At 42.6% G+C, this 18,260-nt stretch overlaps 1 protein-coding gene across 2 annotated transcripts in view; it reads left to right on the plus strand.

The window, feature by feature from the left end:
- The window catches only part of SH3D21 (SH3 domain containing 21), a 178,217-nt gene that overhangs the window by 134,782 nt on the left and 25,175 nt on the right, over window positions 1-18,260 (plus strand). For both annotated transcript variants that reach the window (XM_073615621.1, XM_073615620.1), the window contains exon 12: window positions 16,249-16,366. In XM_073615621.1, the coding sequence (XP_073471722.1) occupies window positions 16,249-16,366 (118 nt within the window). The remainder of the gene's footprint in view (window positions 1-16,248; window positions 16,367-18,260) is intronic.

The raw sequence follows: 18,260 nt of genomic DNA on the forward strand, positions 1-18,260 counted from the left end.
GCGAGGCCTGTTCTGATTGGAACCTGTCCTGTTAAACCACTGTATGGTCTTGGCCACCATGCTGCTGCTCAGTTTCAGGGTCTTGGCAATCTGAGCAACAATTCTTTTTTCAGATCCTCAGAGAGTTTTTTGCCATGAAGTGCCATGTTGAACTTCCAGTGACCAGTATGAGAGGGTGAGAGCGATAACACCAAATTTAACACACCTGCTTCCCATTCACACCTGAGACCTTATAACACCAACGAGTCACATGACACTGGGGAGGAAAATGGCTAATTGGGCCCAATTTGGACATTTTCACTTAGGGGTGTACTCACTTTTGTTGCCAGCGGTTTAGACATTAATGGCTGTGTGTTCAGTTATTTTGAGGGAACAGCAAATTTACACTGTTATACAAGCTGTACACTCATTACTTTACATTGTAGCAAAGTGTCATTTCTTCAGTGTTGTCACATGAAAAGATAGAATAAAATATTTACAAAAGTATGAGTGGTGTACTCACTTATGTGAGATATTGTGTGAGATATAGATATAGATATAGATATAGATATAGATATAGATATATAGATACATTCAAAGGATTAATATACAAATCCACCATGTAATTACTCAAGTCCATTCATGTGAAAACATATTAAAGTTGATAATTTTTTCTTCCACCACCAGACAAAATGGAGTTGATTTACTAAAACTGGAGAGTGCAAAATCTGGTGCAGCTGTGCATAATAGCCAATCAGCTTCAAGATTTTTTTTTTTTTTAATGAAAGCTTAATTGAACAAGCTGAAGTTAGAAGCTGATTGGCTACCATGCAGTGCTGCACCAGAGTTTGCACTCTACAGTTTTAGTAAAATGACCCCTATGTGTGCAAAAATCTTATACTATCACTTCGTGGCTCACATCCTAAGGTTACATTCGTGTGGGTATTTTGTCACAATGTGAATGGCAGGAATTCCTGCTGCTGTGATTGGCGGGTGTAAGCAGCTAGCTGTGGCCGCCAAACCCGTACACTTCAATGACAGGTTGTCGGCGGCTGCAGCTAAAAGGAGAATTGTACAAAAAAAATTGGTTAAACCCACAAGCACATTTTATTACCACTATTATTCCTTTATATTTTTTTTACAAATGCAGCAGTTTAGAAATTGGATGAAAGGTTTAGCACTGGGAAACACTTTTTTGATAGATAAGTAGTGCATTTTAGATACAACTATATAAATCAGACCCATAGGTGTGCGCACAGGGTGTGCCAGGTGTGCCCAGGCACACCCTAATCACCCTGTACAGCACAAATTCCCCCTACTGCCCTGGTCCCCCCCCCTTCCCCCCACAGTGCTTCTGGCTTCCCTCCTCTCCTGCTGACTGATGCTGCAGGGATGTTTTAGGATGAGTGGGGGAAGTGGCCGGTAAACATGTAATTTACTGGTCCCTTCTCTTTCTGAGTGAACATCGTGAGTGATCGATAGTGTGTGTTTGAGCTTTGGAGTGCACACCCTAATGCAATAGGCTGCGCACACCTATGATCAGACCAAAATGAGGGACAGATGAGGAAGAAAGAGGGACAGAAGGACTTTCTTCTGAATGAGGGACAGTCCCTCAAAATCAGGGACAGTTGGGAGTTATGCTAATGCACCCATGTGTACGAAGCCAAATAATGTATTTCTTTTTTGTATGTATTTGTTTTATTTAATGGTTTGTATATGTGTTTTCTACAAGGCTGTGCTGCAGTTATGATATCTAAAATCGGTTATTCTGTAGTCTATGATGGTTACTGTAACTCTTTATGTAATGATCATTACATTACAATCATTTGTTTTGTAACAGTGATAAATCAGTTTTTATCATTTGTCAGAATTGGTCACTTTCTTGTGATTGTGGTTAGAGTGTAAAATTATTAGAGGCATTACAAGGAAGTTCCCTGTGAGCGCTGAGATATTCTTTTTTTTTTTTTATGATTTCAAATATTAAGAGTTGTGTTTTTTACACTCTAGGTAAAATTGAATATTAAAGTTTAATTGTATACAAGCTTGCCATCCAAGCTTTTTTGTACAAGAATTCATATGAAAATTCTCATTAGTACATTTGATTTTTGGAATAAATGGACTTCCCCGAACAAAAAACATATTCACCGGCCATACGTGGATTGAAATTTAGCTGCTTTAGCAGGGACTTGTGCACAACCAACCCGTTGGGTCTTTTCCAATTGATCAGTGCTGTCGTCTATAACTGGCAACACTGATTATTGTATTGTAATGGTGGCGAAGGCTCCCCACTGTCAGAATATAATGACACAGCAGGAAGGATTTGATGTGGATAGGGGAACCAGATAATTTTTTTTCAACTCTTCAAATATCCTCATCACTAGGATCAAAAATTAATGCTGATTTGGCCCCACTAATGATTAGAACATTTTGAACGCAAATTCTACTAGTCTATAGCCAGCTTTATTCCATATTTCATTAGGGCATTGTTCTACTGCACTTTGCCACCACATTTCCTTTTGCCTGTTATCTTGGAACCCCTGCTTGCGGTGTCAGGAGAGCTATTCCTAAACACACACTCAACAAACACCTTGCAGTCTCTCAGATACAGACAACATAATGTAAGCAATGTTTTCCTGCAGTTATTGAAATTTAAATCTGGCTAGAAAGTTTAAATGGAATGGTGATATAGGAGGCAGAAGGTAAGTGAATTGCACAACATAGACTGCGGGAAGTATACTACCAGTGACCCTGTGGGGTGTTGACTGAACTTCCTTATGGTACACAGCTGCAGTGTCTGCAGCTCTGTGATTGGTTTGACTTGTTGCCTGGAATTAGTTTAGTTTTCCTAATGATTAGCATAGTGTTATCAGTGGTATCAGAGCAGTGTATGCAGATATTAACAACAAAAGGTTCTGCACATATTATTTATCTCTTTTATATAGTGCCAGTAAATACATATCACTTTACTGAGTATATGGATTATATCAGTCCTTGCCACATTCATGCAAACCCACAAACACTAGCTAGCTAGTCAATTTAAATGCAAAACAATCAACTACCACACAAAAAAACCCCCAAGGGAGAACATACAAACTACATGCACATAATTCCCTGGTGGAAAATTAACGCAGAACTCTGGCAACACAAGACAAGCATGCCCACCGCTTAGCCACTGTCTTTCACCATTTAGTGTTAAATCACATGCAATTTTAAACAAATGTTTACTGCCTTCAGAAACAAAAACAAAAAAATTTGAAGATGTTAGTGCTCACTGTAAAAAAAGCAGTAGAATTTAAACTTTGCAACAGTACTGTCTTTGTGTTGAGGCACAATCTTTGAACTGAGAGGTCTAAAAATGGATGAATCAAATATTTGTGTGTATGTGTGTGTGTGTGAATTTTCGCTTGAGTTATTGAAGTCGGTATACCGTCTTTACAGTAGCAGGCAAGCCTGAAAAGTATGAAAAGCTAGCTCAAAGAAGAATGCAAATAAATCCAATATTCCATATCTACATGAGACCTTTTAAAACAAATCCAGCTCCTTGTTTCCATTATGATTGTTCCTTTAAGTGCTGCTTTGGAGAGCACAAAGTAGCTGAACACTCCTGTCTTGAATACCAATGTCTCTTGATTTAAAGATGCAAAATTGCATTTCTAAGTAATTCCTTCAAGTGATATTAAAATAAAATATTTTTTGTTTATTTAAAGCATAACTCCACTTTTGTTGAGAAAAAAACTTTCCCCTCTGGGGGGGATCTATGTACAATTCAAGGATTATAACAATCTTTGTTGCAGATTGCTACCTTTTGTTATTCTGAAGAAATCTCTCTGTGTTTCTCTGTTACTCTGTTCTGAGTGGGTCCAATGGGAGTGGTTTCATAATTAACTGTCAGGTGTGCAGCTGCAGAGCACTATTGAGGAAATCTGCTGGGCCTGCATCCCTTTAGATGTGTTCCTATTGAAAGTATCTCTCCAAAAAATGACATTTTTGTTACAGGGGATTCCTGAAATCTGACTTTTATCTTAGGCAGACTTCTGGGAAAATTGGTGAGCCAATCACACAAGCAGGAAAATATGTTTCTGGAGAGTGGTCAGTACACACTCTGTGTACAGAACAACTCTGGGTAGCCATATTGCAATGCATTCTCAGAAAATTGCAGTGGCTGCAGATTGAAAAGGAAAGGTCATTTTTAATAACATTCAATTACAACATGATTAGTGTCGCAATTATATGTGCTATATTATTTTTTCCCAACAAAAGTGGAGTTACCCTTTAAGTGATCCAAAGTTAACCGAAAAAAGAAAATTTTGAAAAGGCTGCCAATGCTGACCTTGTAAAACCCCTAAAATCTTTACCAACTGCCTCTTTGTTTCCCTGTTCCCTGATCTTATTTGAGAGTGAATGCCCAACTAGACATGCCTTGTCTCTCACCTATAAACTTTTGCTATTGGAGTCCTCCCTCACACCCCTTAGATTCCAGGGGGTTAAGGGGTTCCCTCACACCCCTTGACGACCAGACTGGACAAAAATGTTAACCCTCTCCTACAAGTCTTCTATTTTCAGTAAATATCAAGAAACTGGCAATAAAATTGTATTGCAATGGTACCACACACCAGCTGTGCTTCACCGTATGTATTCCTCTGGTGCTGTGGTGTAGACATAGGTACACATCTTCAGGTCCTGCCAAGTGCTTCAAAATTTACCCCAGGATTCTTCCTTTTACACCACTCTAACATTCCACAGGAAGCATACAAACGATCAATTGTTTGATATCTGTTTAACACTGCCCGCTTCTGTATCCTTACACTATGGAAATCTACATCAGCCTCTCTGTCCTTTTGGTTTTGCAAGATTGAGGAGATACCGACAATGGAGCATCTGACGAGTGTCTTGAAAGGTACAGAGGAGAAAACCCGTAAAATGTGGTTTCACTTGACAGCATATTCCTACACTACAAAATTTTAGCAAATCTATGCAGGCTGAATATGTATTGAGGCTTCTGTTTTGCCCTGTGAAGTGCTCGGTGGCTTGGAGGTCTGCACTTGATGCTTGTGCAGCTGCAACACACTCTGAAAAAAGCAAGATAGATATTCCCTATGCTAAGTCAGATTTATAGGGGTTGATTTACTAAAGGCAAATAGACTGTGTACCTTGCAAAGTGCAGTTGAACTCTGAAAAAACAGTTACTCCAGAGCTTAGTAATTGAGCAGAAGCTCTGCTGACTTCCATCATCCAATCATGTGCAAGTAAAAAAGCTGTTTTTTTATTTTTCTTCCATGTGATTGGATATTCTTTTCAGAGTGAAGCTTTACCTCATTTACTAAGTCCTGGAGCAACTGCACTTTGCAGAGTGCACAGTCTATTTGCCTTTAGTGAATTAACCCTATAGTGTTCCTAATGTCCGGTACCTCCAATGGTGGAGCGCAACCCCCCCTTCCTCCTCTTCCCCTCCCCTTATCCTCCCCCCTTCTTTATTATTGTTATTTTTTAGAGAGGAATTGCAGTCTTCTAACATAATAAAAGCATCTTTGCCATTCTAAAGCTTCCCTCCAACCATTATGCATATTATTTTATATATACTGTGATTCTGTACTTGCCAATTATATTGTTCGCAGAAATCTCCCTCCACTGAGTCTGGCTGCATCTATTTTAACTATGGGCAGCTGAAGCTGTTCATTTCCTGGATTTACACAGACTCAGAGGCGCACCTCCAGCTCTGCAGCCCTGCAGCTTTCATTGGCCCTCTTATGACTCATCCAGCCCCCCTTCCTGGCAAACTCTCATGAGAGTGAGCTGTGCATGATGTCATAAGCCTAAGCTAATGACCAGACAAGAAACAGGATGTGGGCTGTATAAGGTTTTTTTTTTTTTAAATCTCTTTATTAATTTTCCAATAGAAAAACATGTTACAACATATACTTTCAATCTTCAACTTTCGCACTCTCGCAGGAGCTTTCACATAACTTTTCTTAATATTAATTACAACAAATAAAAACATTCATTCTTCCCTCCTCAACCTTTGTGTTGATCAAACATCACATTACTTTCTTTCTTATTATTCTAGCTGTTCACTCATTGGGTTTCCCAGAAGCAGTTGTGGGTTCCACTATCCAGCTTGCCCAAACTCTGTCATATTTTTCCTCGCATCCTCTATTACAATATATTTCTCTATACAGCGGCAAGTTGTCATTTACTAAATATTTCCAAAAGACTAATGAGGGAGCTTCTGTTTTTTTCCAATTCAGTACTATTGCCTTTCTCGCGTAGAAAAGCAACAGACTTACTTGTGTTCTCTTTGCCCTAGTGGGGATATTATTTCCTACCAAACCCAAAAGACAAATCTCTGCATCCTGTTCTAAAGCCACTGATGTACCTGTTGTAAATACCCCAGGGCCGGACTGGGAATAAAAACCAGCCCTGGAAAAAATGTCATACCAGCCCATAGCATTGTTATACCAGCCCAACATCATAACCACCATCATAATGTCATTACTTCCTTGTTTATGAAAGGGAAAACCATGCACATTTGAAAAGTGTATTTATATATATATATATATATATATATATATATATATATATATATATATAAAAGCAAATTCCAGTTAAAGGTGGTAAAATTGGTCCATTATCAAGGGGCACCCCAGGAACCTAGGGGGGGACTCTGGTTTCCAGAGACCACCATCCGCAGAAAGAATGGGGGGGGGGGGGTTACTGATATACGGGGGAAACCTTTATATCAGTGCCCCCTTATATTATTGTATTTACTCCCCCTTACATCAGTGACCCCCCTCAGACTTGCCTGGCAGTGCTGTCACTGACCTCTCAGTTGCTGGCTCTGGTTTTATCCTATAGTCTCCTCTCCACAGTCCACACACATCTGACTTCTCTCATGACCCCCATCCTGGCGGCACTCCCACTCTTAACTCCTCTTCAGACTCCCCCTCAGAGACTGCAGACATGATATGAGAGATGGTCAGAGGTTGCGGACATGGTACAAGAGATGGTTAGAGACTGAGGACATGATACAAGTGATGTTTAGAGACTGAGGACAGAATACAAGAGATGGCTAGAGATTGAGGACATGATACAAGAGATGGCTAGAGACTAAGGACAGGATAGAAGAGATGGGTAGAGACTGAGAATGTGATGCAAGAGATGGTCAGAGGCTGCGGACATGATACAAGAGATGGTCAGAGGCAGCAGACATGATACAGGAGGTGTCAGAGGCTGCAGGCATGGTACAGGAGATGGTTAGAGACTGAGGACATCATACTAAAGATGGTCAGAGACTGCAGACATGATACAAGAGATCAATGCAGCCTCATTAGTGCCCATCAAATGCAGCCTCACTGTGCCCATCAATGCAGCTTCACTGTGCCCATCATTGCAGCCTCACTGTGCCCATCATTTCAGCCTCACTGTGCCCATCAAATGCAGCTTTATGGTACCCATCAATGCAGTCTCACTGTACCCACAAATTCAGCCTCCCTGTGCCCACCAATGCAGCCTCCCTGTGCCCATCAACGCAGCCTCACTGTGCCCATCATTGCAGCCTCACCGTGCCCATCATTGTAGCTTCATGGTGCCCATCAATGCAGCCTCTCTGTGCCCATCATTGCAGCCTCATTGTGCCCATCAATGCAGCCTCACTGTGCCCACCAATGCAGCCTCTCTGTGCCCATCAATGCAGCCTCGCTGTACCCACCAATGCAGCTTCGCTGTACCTACCAATGCAGCTTCACTTCATTGCAGCCTCACTGTGCCCATCTATGCAGCCTCACTGTGACCACCAATGCAGCCTCTCTGTGCCCACCAATGAAGCCTCGCTGTGCCCACCAATGCAGCTTCGCTGTGCCCACCAATGCAGCTTCTCTGTGCCCATGAATGCAGCCTCACTGTGTCCACCAATTGCAGCCTCTTTGTGCCCACCAATTGCAGCCTCTGTGTGCCCACCAATTGCAGCCTCTCTGACCACCAATTGCAGCCTCTCTGTGCTCACCAATTGCAGCCTCTGTGTGCCCAATTGCAGCCTCTCTGCCCACCAATTGCAGCCTCTCTGTGCCCACCAATTGCAGCCTCTCTGTGCCCACCAGTTGCAGCCTCTGTGCCCACCAATTGCAGCTCCTGTGTGCCCACCAATTGCAGCCTCTGTGCCTACTAATTGCAGCCTCTGTGCCCACCAATTGCAGCCTCTGTGCCCATTAATTGCAGCCTCTGTGCCCACCAATTGCAGCCTCTATGTGCCCACCAATTGCAGCCTCTGTGCCCACTAATTGCAGCCTCTGTGTCCACCAATTGCAGCCTCTGTGCCCACCAATTGTAGCCTCTGTGCCAACTAATTTCAGCCTCTGTGCCCACTAATGTCAGCCTCACCATTTTCTGGATAACACACAGCGCTCCCCTCCCTCTGTCCTCCGGCGCTCGTATGTCACGAAGCTGGGTCTGTGTGCAGCTAGACCGGTGTCTTGCTGAATAAGTTCCTTCGGCGGATAAGTTCCCCCCCTGTACTGCGCAGGCGCAGCGCCTGCGCAGTACGAACTCCTGACAGCCGCCGGAGATAGCCGAAGCTCAAGATCGACAATCAGCTGTACTCGGCGTCTGCGCTCTGGGTCCAGGTTCCTTCCCTACCATCCAAGTGGATCTAGAGGGGGAATCTAAAAGAGCCGAGCGAAGCGAGGCCATGCCCGAAGCGTGGCGAGCGAAGCGTGGCGAGCAAAGCGAGCCCGCGAGGGGCCCTCTTTCAGCCGCCGTGTACAGCTGATTTTCAGCTATTCCGCTTCGGCTATTTCCAAATTTTAAAATCTCATGGAGTCTGGTCATGGTATCTTGAATTGTATAAGCTTGTCTCAAAGTGAGACTAGTATCTGGAAAGGGAATCCCCATATCTCTCTATTTAATTAATTGTTTCTCCCTGCACCACCTGGGATAACTTTTTAACCTTAAATTTAGTCCAAGCTCCAGGATCTTGGATATTTAAATGAGGCAACTAAGGATTCCTCCACAGAGAAGTATTTGGAGACCAAATCTCCTTAACATATCCCCGCCCGCTAAGCTGGCTCTCCGTACCTTTATAGTAGTTACCATCAAAGGGGTCAGATTGTATACAGATTTTAACCCTCAGAACAGCAGTGCCTGAAGTGCTTCAGTAGAGTGTACCACTGCCGCCTCTAACATTGTCGCAGGGTTAAATTTATTTGGGTTTAACCATTCACCTGCCATTACCAGCTGTGCTGCTAAATAATACTTATTAAAGTTTGGGAAGGCCAGTCCCCCCTGTGCATAAGGACGCATAAGTGTAGTTAATTTAATTCTGGGTAATTTATTTCTCCATAAAAATGAGGAAAAAATACTGTTTAATTGTATAAAAAACTATTTTGGCAACCATTGTGGTGAATTTCTAAACAAATATAAAAATTTAGGAAGAATTTTCATCTTTACTGAATTTAGGCATCCTAGTAGTGAAAAGGGCAAGGTCCCCCACACCTTCAGTTTCCTCTTAAATTCCTATACTGCTGGATTTAGATTCAACATAAAGAAATCCCCAACCTGTCGTGAAATTATTATACCAAGGTATTTAAATTCTGTTACCCATTGTAATGGCAAATCTGAAAAAGCCATATCCTGCACTCCTTGATCAATCGCAAACAGTAGGGATTTACCGCAATTTACTTTAAGCCCTGTAAATTGTGAATATGTATTTAGCAGATCTAAAGCTCCTTGTAGCGATGGACCCGCATCCCCAAGGAATAGCAGCATATCGTCTGCATATGGAGCTACCCTCTCCTCCAGCCCCCCAATTTGTAGTCCCTGAATGTCAGGGGAAGTCTGGAGAGCCTCTGCCACCAGCTCTATAGCAAAGAGAGCCAGAGAGAGGGCAGCCCTGCTGACATAGGTTTATTATATACTGTTTGTATCCAATTAATAAACACTAATGGAAATCCCATCCTTCTAAGTATTTCCCATAGAAAGGGCAGTTCGATAGTATCAAAGGCCTTCCCTATATACAGAGAGGCCACTGTTTTAGAACATGTATATTAGTATGTAAACTATGTAGATTAATATCTGTCATCTTCTGAGGCATAAATCCTGTCTGATCTGAACCTATAATGGTTTTTAACAAAGGTTATATTCTCGATGTTAATATTTTAGTCAGTATTTTAATATCTATATTTAATAATGCTATTGGCCTGTAAGAAGCGCATAATTTTGGATCCTTCATCTCTTTATGTATAAGGGTTATATGTGCCTGTCTCATTGAATCTGGAAGAGTCCCTTTTGACAACCCATTTGTGAATATTTCCACTAATTTTGGGGCAAAAAGGCCCCGTATTTTATATAAAGTTCAACAGTGATTCCATCAGGGCCTGGGGCTTTTACCCTTGGAAAAGTATGTATAGTCTTCAAAATCTCCTCGCTTGTGATTGGGCTAACCAATGTCTCTCTCTCCCTATCCAACGACCACCCGAGGGCAATCCAGTCCAAAAGGTCCGACATCTCCCCTGGGGATAGGTCTGAGGAGAAGGAAAAGATATATAAGGAACCATAATACCTCTTGAAAGTCTCCAGAATATCCTCAGGATTGACTACCGTTTCTTCTTCTGGAGTCCTAATTTCTGATATAAGTGTAACCTGATGTTCCTGTTGCTCCAACCTTGCCAAATATCTTCCACTTTTATCCCCTTGTTCAAAAATGTTTTGTCTATTTTTATATACGTAGTTCTAATCTAGTTATTTCCACCATATGCAGGTGTAAATCCCTTTGCGCCGCCATCATTGTTTTAAATATAATTATACTAGGATCCAGGCTATATTTTTCCTTCTGTAATTCTACCTGCATTTGTAATACCTCTGTATCAATCTTTTGTTTCTTATTAATTGCCGCAATGTTTGAGATATATTGCACTCGCACATATGCTTTAAAAGCATCCCAGACCATATCTAACAATGATGATCCAGCATTATTTTCCCAATATTCTACTAACATTAATTACATTTTTTCTGCTATCGCTGGGTACGACAACCACTGAGGAGCCAATCGCCACAGTGATGCATTTTTTAAAGCGGGGATACATATCAACAAAAACAAAGGAGAGTGGTCTGAAAGGCCACTTGGTAAATATGTAGCTTCCACAATATCTCGTGCCAATGCTGGATCTGCAAAAGCTATGTCTATTCGGGAAGAGGTTTTATGGGAGGTGGAAAAACAGGAGTATACTCTTTTTTTGTGGATTTCTGTATAAGGTATTTACTGGCAGAAAAAAAAAGTTTTACTATCCAAACAAGGGCAGAAGGTAGGTCAAATAGATGGAACAGTGGCGGCCCGTCCATAGGGGGCGCATGGGAGCCACCCCTCCAAAGCTATTCACAAAAAACAAAAAAAGTCCCTTAAAAAAAACAAAAAAAAGGTCCTTTAAGTGCACTGTTTGAGCGCCGGACACAGTGCACTATGGGAAGCATGATGTCTATGCAATCACGTGATTGCAGGCAAGACGCTTCATTTGCCTGTTTTTTTGCTGCATTGTGGCAAGATGCAATGCGCCTGAACAATCCTTCATTCATGTTGATGCCTTTTTTTGATTGGTACCGCTGTAAGACATGCTTTTCCTCTGAGCCGCGGTGTCACTTTCGGTTTCCCCGTGCCAGTGAGAAAACGGAAGTGAAGCCGTGGTTCCGTGGATGGTACACACACGCACACGGCCCGAGAGGTGCATTTTTACAGAATCCAGAATTGGTAGACTCTTAGGAAAAGTAAAGTTTTTATCCTGCATTACAATTTGTTTGCTAAAACCAACTGAAACATCAACTGAGGAGTCTGTCCCCCTTCTGTTCTAGAGCAATGAATCACAAGTTAGAGAAAGATATGTTTCTGTTTGCTACCTTTATTAGCAAGCTCTGCACTGACTGCATCCTCTCCGCAGACCCATACCAAAAGACACCATGGGGAAGTGGATATAGATCGAAAATCATCAGTCAGTGCTGGGGCTGTATACTCTGTCCTGGGATGTTGGGGCTGTATACTCTGTACTGTGGTGCTGGGGCTGTATACTCTGTCCTGTGGTGCTGGGGCTGTATACTCTGTCCTGGGATGCTGGGGCTGTACACTCTGTCCTATGGTGCTGGGGCTGCATACTCTGTCCTGTGATGCTGGGGCTGTACACTCTGTCCTGTGGTGCTGGGGCTGTATACTCTGTCCTGTGATGCTGGGGCTGTACACTCTGTCCTGTGGTGCTGGGGCTGTATACTCTGTCCTGGGATGTTGGGGCTGTATACTCTGTCCTATGGTGCTGGGGATGTATACTCTATCCTGTGGTGCTGGGGCTGTACACTCTGTCCTGTGGTGCTGGGGCTGTACACTCTGTCCTGGGATGCTGGGGCTGTACACTCTGTCCTGTGGTGCTGGGGCTGTATACTCTGTCCTGGGATGCTGGGGTTGTAAACTCTGTTCTGTGGTGCTGGGGCTGTATACTCTGTCCTGGGATGCTGGGGCTGTACACTCTGTCCTGTGATGCTGGCGCTGTATACTCTGTCCTGGGATGCTGGGGCTGTACACTCTGTCCTGTGGTGCTGGGGCTGTATACTCTGTCCTGGGATGCTGGGGCTGTACACTCTGTCCTGTGGTGCTGGCGCTGTATACTCTGTCCTGGGATGCTGGGGCTGTACACTCTGTCCTGTGGTGCTGGTGCTGTATACTCTGTCCTGGGATGCTGGGGCTGTACACTCTGTCCTGTGGTGCTGGGGCTGTATACTCTGTCCTGGGATGCTGGGGCTGTACACTCTGTCCTGTGGTGCTGGGGCTGTATACTCTGTCCTGTGGTGCTGGGGCTGTAAACTCTGTCCTGGGATGCTGGGGCTGTACACTTTGTCCTGTGGTGCTGGGGCTGTATACTCTGTCCTGGGATGCTGGGGCTGTACACTCTGTCCTGTGGTGCTGGGGCTGTATACTCTGTCCTGGGATGCTGGGGCTGTACACTCTGTCCTGTGGTGCTGGGGCTGTACACTCTGTCCTGTGGTGCTGGGGCTGTACACTCTGTCCTGTGGTGCTGGGGCTGTATACTCTGTCCTGGGATGCTGGGGCTGTATATTCTGTCCTGGGATGCTGGGGCTGTACACTCTGTCCTGTGGTGCTGGAGCTGTATACTCTGTCCTGGGATGCTGGGGCTGTATATTCTGTCCTGGGATGCTGGGGCTGTACACTCTGTCCTGTGGTGCTGGGGCTGTACACTCTGTCCTGGGATGCTGGGGCTGTACACTCTGTCCTGGGATGCTGGGGCTGTACACTCTGTCCTGGGATGCTGGGGCTGTACACTCTGTCCTGTGGTGCTGGGGCTGTATACTCTGTCCTGGGATGCTGGGGCTGTAAACTCTGTTCTGTGGTGCTGGGGCTGTACACTCTGTCCTGTGGTGCTGGGGCTGTATACTCTGTCCTGGGATGCTGGGGCTGTACACTCTGTCCTGTGGTGCTGGCGCTGTATACTCTGTCCTGGGATGCTGGGGCTGTACACTCTGTCCTGTGGTGCTGGGGCTGTATACTCTGTCCTGGGATGCTGGGGCTGTATACTCTGTCCTGGGATGCTGGGGCTGTACACTCTGTCCTGTGGTGCTGGGGCTGTACACTCTGTCCTGTGGTGCTGGGGCTGTATACTCTGTCCTGGGATGCTGGGGCTGTATATTCTGTCCTGGGATGCTGGGGCTGTATACTCTGTCCTGTGGTGCTGGGGCTGTATACTCCTGTTCTGTAATTCTGGGGCTGTATACTCTGTCCTGTGATGCTGAACTAAATACTCCTGACACTATGGTTGGAAGCTAGTGGAATACAGGGGCAGAGTGGGTGGATTCTATAAGGGGTGGGGCTTATGAGAAGTGAGAGGGGTCAAAAAGGAGGGGCGGAGTTTGGCGCCCCCCCATCCTAAAACTTCACCAGCTGAGATGGAAAGATGAAAAAAATGACTGAAGGTCCGCTTTAAGTTCAGGGAACTCTGATCTAAGGTATGTATTGCACTATAATAGAGTCCATATCAGTTGCTATTTTATGAAGTATACTGAATGTGTTCTGGACATGTATTATATGTAATTATGTAACCTTACCCTTTCTTGGCGAGCCCCGTCTGATGATATTCAGTCTACAGGACAGCCTGAATTTTTGTATATCTTTTTTGTCCTTTACTTTTTGTGCTCACATTTTGTATAATGTTTTATTAACCTTTGTAAAATCTTCAGAATGCAAAAGAAAAAAAAACACCCAAAAATGCTAGTTACTTGACTATCATAATTCTCCTTGTCCTTGGACTTTAGTACATCCTGGCTAGGAACAAGCACACAGATCAGAAGTTTTGACTTTTCTGATCTGTATCTTTTTCCTGAGTATGTGATTTGGAAAACATTAAAGCAAGAGGGTCAGTGTGGCAACCAGGCAAACTAGTTGAAGGTCAACGATGATAGCGCCTCATTTTTTCTCATGGCACATGCATTTTGAGGGACATTGTGACAGCTGATTCAAAGCAGTCCCGTTTGCAAAAAAGAAAAATATTATAGCCCCACGCAAATAGGACATAACTTTTATATCTTCTTTTCTGATCAGTGATTAAGGACCCCATTTACAAAAAATGACATAACATCTTAATGAAGGGCAAATCAAATACATGATATGATGAAAAAAAAGTGCAGTTATTATCTGAGGTTTCCAAGAAATTACTAACAGGAAGTCAGCATGGTAGAGAGACTGTAGGTGATTGCTCACGTACACGACAGTTATGAGTTGAGTCATCGACATGTATTGTGAAATATGCACAGAGAATCTGTGAGATGAGCAGTAGTTCAAGGTAACTTGAGAGTTGTGAGAGAAACATGAAGGCTGCCATTACTGATATTCTAATGAAAATACTAGTTGTCTGGATGCCAGTAAACTTGCATTTTCAAAAGGAGGATAACAATGGCCACCAAATATTTTTCTCATGGCCGACTTTGCTTTAGTACAAATTTGCATATTTGCGTAATTGCATATTTTTTGAGAATTTCAGAGAGATACAGAAATGTCAATGCTGAGAAAAATAAAGTCAAACCAAAACTACATGAATGAATATCTACATACTCTCTTTCTCACTGATTGTTTTTTTAGGGTGTAAGCAATCGACTCTTTTGGGATATCCGATAAGATACTGTAAAAAGCATTGTGGATGAAAAAACAAACAACAGCCCATACCATGCAGATTTTAGGCTACAATTGCTTTTATTTAAGAGGTTGATTGAACTTGGTTGCTAATGGTTACTACATTTTTATTTTAAAACCTCAGTCAGACTCGGATTGACTCAATATTTGGCACATAATATTTTTTACAACTTATCAAAAAAATGTTGATTAGCAGAGAATTTGGCTATGATCGAGGATATATAAGTTTGTATAGATTAGACCTTGTTGCTATGTTTTAACCCTTTGTTTGTTATTGGGCTCATGCTCACGAATGTAAATCCAGGTATATGGCCGCACAGCATAAAATACAGCTATATTTTCAGCGCCTGGGAGCCCCAGCTGAGGTTGATTTTCTGTTCATACTACTGTTTTACAAAAGACATAATACATGGGTGCTTGCGATTACATGCGCATGGCAGTATTTTCCATGGCACCCCACTCTCATGGTAGGTATGCATGTGTAATAGTGAGCACATGTGTTTACATGAGATTACAGGAGCGCTGTGTATTTTGTATTACAGTAATATGGGCAGAAATACACAGCAGCTGGGGCTCCCTGGCACTGTAAATACAGGTGTATTTTATATGGTACACTCATACCCCTGCATTTAGCTTTGTGTGCATGAGCCCTTACAGGTTCAATGATGCCAGGCAGGTAGTATAGCTTTCATTATAGTGTCAGCTCTGCAACTATGAGGGCTGCGGCTCTCATACACAGAAGATCTACTGCCCTCTCCCCTTGTCTGTTCACAGAACTCGTATTTGGTTCATAGAATGCAAGGCTTTCTGTGAATGGATGTAGGAAGAGGAGGGGGCCAATAAACAACAGTATGGCTTTAGTGTATGAGAGCTGCAACTCTAATAGTCACACCACCTGAAGTATAGCAAGAGCTTTATGGTTTCAACACTATCTGGTTTTGATGACTCTGTAAATAATAAAAAAATGGCCATGATCCTGAAGGTGACATCAAGTTCATTGGGTTAACTATTTGTTAAATAGCACTTTTAAACAGTATAATCTCCTGAAATTATCATATGGAGGAATTCTGCTGTGTTGATTATGTAATGTCCATCTGTTTTAGAGCCAAAAGAGATCAAAGCAGAGCCAACCAGTAAAGTGACCCATCAACCTGCAAGGAAGCCAGCACCTCCTCCGCCAGTGCCAGTCAAGAGCAAACCTAATGCCAGTCATGCCAGCAAGTGAGATGTGCTTTATATGTCAGCAGTAGTAATAAGTACAATTGCACCTAAAACCTTTGTTTTTGCTTGTTTTGGATAGAGTAGGGAATGGTGAACCTACATTGGGTTCGGTGGAACTGTTGGGAAGATTTCACCTCACTTCCTGTGAGTGTGCTGTGACCAGGTCTAACAGTAAGGGGGTCATCTTCAACTTTAGACACATTTGGAGTAAAAATGCTGATGGACCTTTTGGACTGTTTTGAAGTGTTACACTACTGTTGTGCCATTGACAGAGAGATTTACCATCACTTCCTGTCCAGGCAACAATTTTGTCAACAGGATAAGTAGTAAAGGTCTCAAAATAGGTCACAGCACTTTTAGATTGGTAGGTTTTCTTGCACTTCTCTATTCTATCCTAAACCAAAAAAAAGTTTTGTCAAATTATACTTTAACAATATTTATGACTGTACCATGCAGTTTAGCAAAATTAAGAAGTAGTCAGGGGTAAGTTTTATTTTGTAGTAGTGCTATTTTAGAGCAGCTGATAGGGCATTTGCTGCTGCCTAAGTATAATAAGTACAATAAATCTGTCTCAAATCTGCCTCACTGCTCCTGTTTAGCAATACCTAGCTGTGTGACAGAATTGATCGATGCCCCCCAATGATTGCTGTATCCTAATGGTGTCTGACCTACAGTATCTCACAAAAGTGAGTACACCCCTCACATTTTTGTAAATATTTTATTATATTTTTTCATGTGACAACACTGAAGAAATTATACTTTGCTACAATGTAAAGTAGTGAGTGTACAGCTTGTATAACAGTGTCAATTTGCTGTCCCCTCAAAATAACTCAACACACAGCCATTAACCTCACTGGCAGTATGATTATTTCAGATTTTAGGTGCTGAAAGAGGTACAATTATTTTGCACAGAAATTTGGCGTTTTATATTGTAGGCCTGTAATTCTTAGGAATAACACACCTAAATCCGTCCAAACAAGAGTTTAGTAGATATCCCGGGTATGATAAAGTTTGAAACACAAAATCATAAATTATAATATAATAAATAACTATAAATAATTATAAAAAATAATAATATAATACTAATAAAAATTATTCAATAATGTAATCAAATCAAAAACACTGAAATTTTCTCAGTTGCAGAATTGTCGCTGTCATTACTTTCAGTGTTTGATGATGAATTTCCCGACAAATTACTATCGCTCAATTCTACAAGTGATTCTAATTTATTATCACCGTTTTCTTGCTGGTTTAAAACCACTTTTGACGTAAAGGGAAAGGCAGAAAGAACAGTATTTATAATATAAAAGTGCGTGCAGGACACTGGACAAACCACTAGGGACAAAGGGGATGTTTAATTATTTTATACAGTACTGTAATCTGTAAGATTACAGTGTACTGTATGTATTGTGTGTTTTTAATTTTTTGAATTTGGCCCGAACTCCGTCCCCGTGTGTCGCAACGCTCGCAGGGAACAGAGCTTAGCACTCTGCACTGTGAATCGAGAGAGTTGACAGCTCTCAGAGGCAGCGGGGAGACATCTCAGGATCCAGGGGACAAGGTAAGTTACTTTGCCTGGATACTGCGATGCAATCCCGAGTCTGGCTCGGGGTTACCGCTTTTGGTACTGAAATCTCACCCCGAACCAGACTCGGGAATACCGCCAGGGAGGTTAATGTCTAAACCGCTGGCAACAAAAGTGAGTACACCCCTAAGTGAAAATGTCCAAATTGGGCGAAATTAACCATTTTCCCTCCCCAGTGTGATGTGACTCGTTAGTGTTACAAGGTCTCAGGTGTGAATGGGGAGCAGGTGTGTTAAATTTGGTGTTATCGCTCTCAGTCTCTCATACTGGTCACTGGAAGTTCAACATGGCACCTCATGGCAAAGAACT

The sequence above is a fragment of the Aquarana catesbeiana genome, linkage group LG02 (genome assembly GCF_042186555.1).
Source record: "Aquarana catesbeiana isolate 2022-GZ linkage group LG02, ASM4218655v1, whole genome shotgun sequence".
Taxonomy (NCBI): Eukaryota; Metazoa; Chordata; class Amphibia; order Anura; family Ranidae; genus Aquarana; species Aquarana catesbeiana.